At 60.2% G+C, this 3238-nt stretch overlaps 1 protein-coding gene across 1 annotated transcript in view; it reads left to right on the top strand.

Annotated features, from left to right (window-relative positions):
- S100P (S100 calcium binding protein P) overlaps positions 1-2258 on the top strand; it is a 2899-nt gene extending 641 nt beyond the window's left edge. Inside the window, exon 2 of the mRNA XM_077750489.1 lies at positions 1986-2258. Coding sequence (XP_077606615.1) covers positions 1986-2135 — 150 coding nt within the window. The 3' untranslated portion in view covers positions 2136-2258. The remainder of the gene's footprint in view (positions 1-1985) is intronic.
- The last annotated feature ends 980 nt before the right edge of the window (positions 2259-3238 follow it).

Raw genomic sequence — 3238 nt, 5'->3', positions numbered from 1 at the left:
CTTCCCCCACTACACTCCAGCTTTCCGCAGGCTGCCTCCTCCTCCCTCCCCACCTCTCCTCACACTCCCTCCCTTCTCCCTCCGTCTCAACTCTCCCTCTCTTCTCCCTCCGTCTCAACTCTCCCTCTCCCTTNGACAGAGCACAGATGGGAGCCCACCCTGCCTGTGGGCCATGTCTGCCCAGAGCCGCTGGGCCCGGATCCACCCCAGGGGACCTGTATTCCCAGGCCTGCCCTCCTCTGCTTCCCCTCCCCCCTCCTCTTCCCCCACTACACTCCAGCTTTCCGCAGGCTGCCTCCTCCTCCCTCCCCACCTCTCCTCACACTCCCTCCCTTCTCCCTCCTTCTCAACTCTCCCTCTCCCTTCCCCCACCATCCTCCCTTCCCTCCCTCCTCTGCGCTCCCCACCTTCCCTCCCATCTCCTTCCTTTCTCTTCCTCCCCCAACCTGCCTCCCCCTCCCCTCTCCTCATTCCCCCTCCCCTCCTCTGCCTCCCTTCCTCTCCCTCCCTCTTCCTCCTCTGCCTCCCTCCCTCCCCTCCCCTTCCCACAGGGACCCTCCTCCTTTCTGCTGCCTCCAGCTCTCCTCCTCCTCCCCTCCGCCCTCCCCCTACCTGCCCCCTAAGGGCTCTACACTGAGCTGATTCCTGGAAACGGAAGCCTGATGTTCAGTCTCCCAACACACTGAGGGCTTCAGTACGTGAATGCAGTGAGGATATCTACTTTTAAATGAATTTCATTTGTTTTTGTCTATTATAAATACGTGTTTGTGGTCGAAAATGTGAGAATACAGAAATGTGGGGGCAGAGAACCCCCCAACACACCCGTCTCCCTCTTCCATCAGCCTTCTCCCCATGGAAAGTTGATGTGAATGAAATTCTAACGTCCGCAATTTCTTTTTTAACTTAGAAGTACCGCAAACAAGCCTCAAGCCGCGAGGCTCCCGGAAAGCCCGCCCACGGGGCACTGGGCCTGGGGGCACATGTTCTGATAACGGGCCAAGTTGAAGAGCTTAGCCGGGCGGGTTTGAGACAAAAGGCTGGGGGATGCAGGAGGGGCAGACGCAGGTGGTCGTCCGGGGAACACAATTTGAGAACCAGTGGCCGAGCCCGCGATTTCCGTCTTGGCAAAAAGCAGGGGCTCGGGGCCCTCCATCCTCCAGGCCTCCAGCTGATGCGGAAGCCGGAGCTGCGACACTGGGCAACGGTGGCTGCAAACTTGAGGGGCCCAGCGTGGGCGGCCGCGGGGTCGCCCCTGCGCGGTTCCCGCTGGGTCCGGCGGCTGCAGGGCTGGGTCGGCGCGCCCCCTGGCGCTGGGTCTCAGCCCTGCATGGGGTGCGGCCGGGCCTCCGCAGTCAGGTGGGCGGGCTCTTGCAGACCCCCTGGGGCCGTGGGGGGGAGTGGGGGAGTCGCAGCCTGGGGTTGCCCCTGGAGCCCGCGCTGGTNCGCGGTTCCCGCTGGGTCCGGCGGCTGCAGGGCTGGGTCGGCGCGCCCCCTGGCGCTGGGTCTCAGCCCTGCATGGGGTGCGGCCGGGCCTCCGCAGTCAGGTGGGCGGGCTCTTGCAGACCCCCTGGGGCCGTGGGGGGGAGTGGGGGAGTCGCAGCCTGGGGTTGCCCCTGGGGCCCGCGCTGCTGCCGCCGCCCGCCGGGCCGTGAGGATCCGAGGCTCGGTGCGTGGACCAGACGCGGCTCAGTGAAGGTGACCCCGCAACGCAGGCGGCGTGCAGGGGTAGCGCACGGTGGCCGCGTCCCTGGGAATAGTCGCCACTCTAGCATCTTAAACAATCCAAACAGTCTCCTGCAGAACGCGCGCCCCGGCGCTGCCTAATGCAGTTCAAATTCGGCCTAAAACAAAGGACGCGGGTTTGTTAGTTCGAAGGCCGGGCAGTTCTTGGTGACTCAGCTGTCCCCGCCCTCCCCCTCCCCCACGCCCAGCCGCAGTGCTTGGCAAAGGGACCCTCCGCGCTGACCCTGGGCCTCTGTCTCTAGAATAAAAGGGACAGGGACGCCGTGGACAAACTGCTCAAAGACCTGGACGCCAACGGGGACTCCGAGGTGGACTTCAACGAGTTCATCGTGTTTGTGGCCGCCCTCACAGCCGCCTGCCACAAGTACTTTGAGCAGGCGGGGATCCACTGACGCTCTGCAGACCCAGATCCCTGGAGGGGGCTGGGGCAGGGGTACCGCCCCCAGCTTCCAGAACCCTGGGGGTGATTGCTTCCCTGGATCACCCTCTGATCAGTAAAATGCTTGTGACACGCACCTAGTCTCCCAGAAATGGATGAGTTCCTTACGCCCTCAGTGCCCCAGCCCCCAACACAAATTTTCTACTGTGTCACTTAGTGCTCCTGGCCTGTGGGGACAGGCAGTGACACAGGTCAGTGCGTAAGGGTTTATTCAGGGGCCATTTTCGCCTGGCTGAGACACCGTCCCTGCTTTTGTGGATCCCTCAGCACAAAGTGAGCGTCACCCTGTCCTGGACCCAAGGAAGCTCATGAGACCCACATCCATCTGTCCAGTCGGTTGGTCAGTCAGTCAGCCAGCCACTCATCAAACCCGGGCCCCTCCATCTCTCCTTACATGTTTTCAAGTCACATCTTTTTTTTTTTTTTTTAAAGCTTATTTATTTTTGAGAGAGAGAAAGACAGGGTGAGCAGGGGAGGGTCAGAGAGAGGGAGACACAGAATCTGAAGCAGCTCCAGGTTCTGAGCTGTCAGCACAGAGTCTGATGCGGGCCTCGAACCCATGAACCACGAGATCATGACCTGAGCCGAAGTCGGATGCCAACCGACAGCCCCCCAGGAGCCCTCACATCTTTTTAATGTACAATTACCAGCATGTTCGTGCCACACAGACAGTAAAACACACTTAGGAAAGGGATGAGGCGGGGATTAGAATCACCAGCAAACCACTGCCCACACGCGTTTCCGGTTTTATGAAACTATCTTTAGAAAGAAACCAACCAGCGTGACTCAGGCGCGGGCAGGGGTGTTAGGTCAGTAGTTTGCCCGGATTGAGACTCGGGCCACCTTTTGAAAGTCCAGCAATTGGAATCTCCCCTTTTGTTTGAAGGCGTGTCCACCAGAGCAGAAATGGTGTCCGGAGCCTGGCCGAGGACACATCAGCAGGAGGTGTGGTTTGTCCCTNAATGGAATCGGGTTTTTTTTTTTTTCCTGCCGTTTCACAACTTAGTCACAAATTGGATTTGTCCTGGGAATGACAAGTTGCCCGGGGGAGGCAGA

Source organism: Crocuta crocuta, unplaced genomic scaffold (genome assembly GCF_008692635.1).
Source record: "Crocuta crocuta isolate KB4526 unplaced genomic scaffold, BGI_CrCroc_1.0 scaffold179, whole genome shotgun sequence".
In the NCBI taxonomy this organism is placed as follows: domain Eukaryota; kingdom Metazoa; phylum Chordata; class Mammalia; order Carnivora; family Hyaenidae; genus Crocuta; species Crocuta crocuta.
Note: the sequence above shows the minus strand (reverse complement) of the source record. Positions and strands in the feature narration are given on the sequence as shown.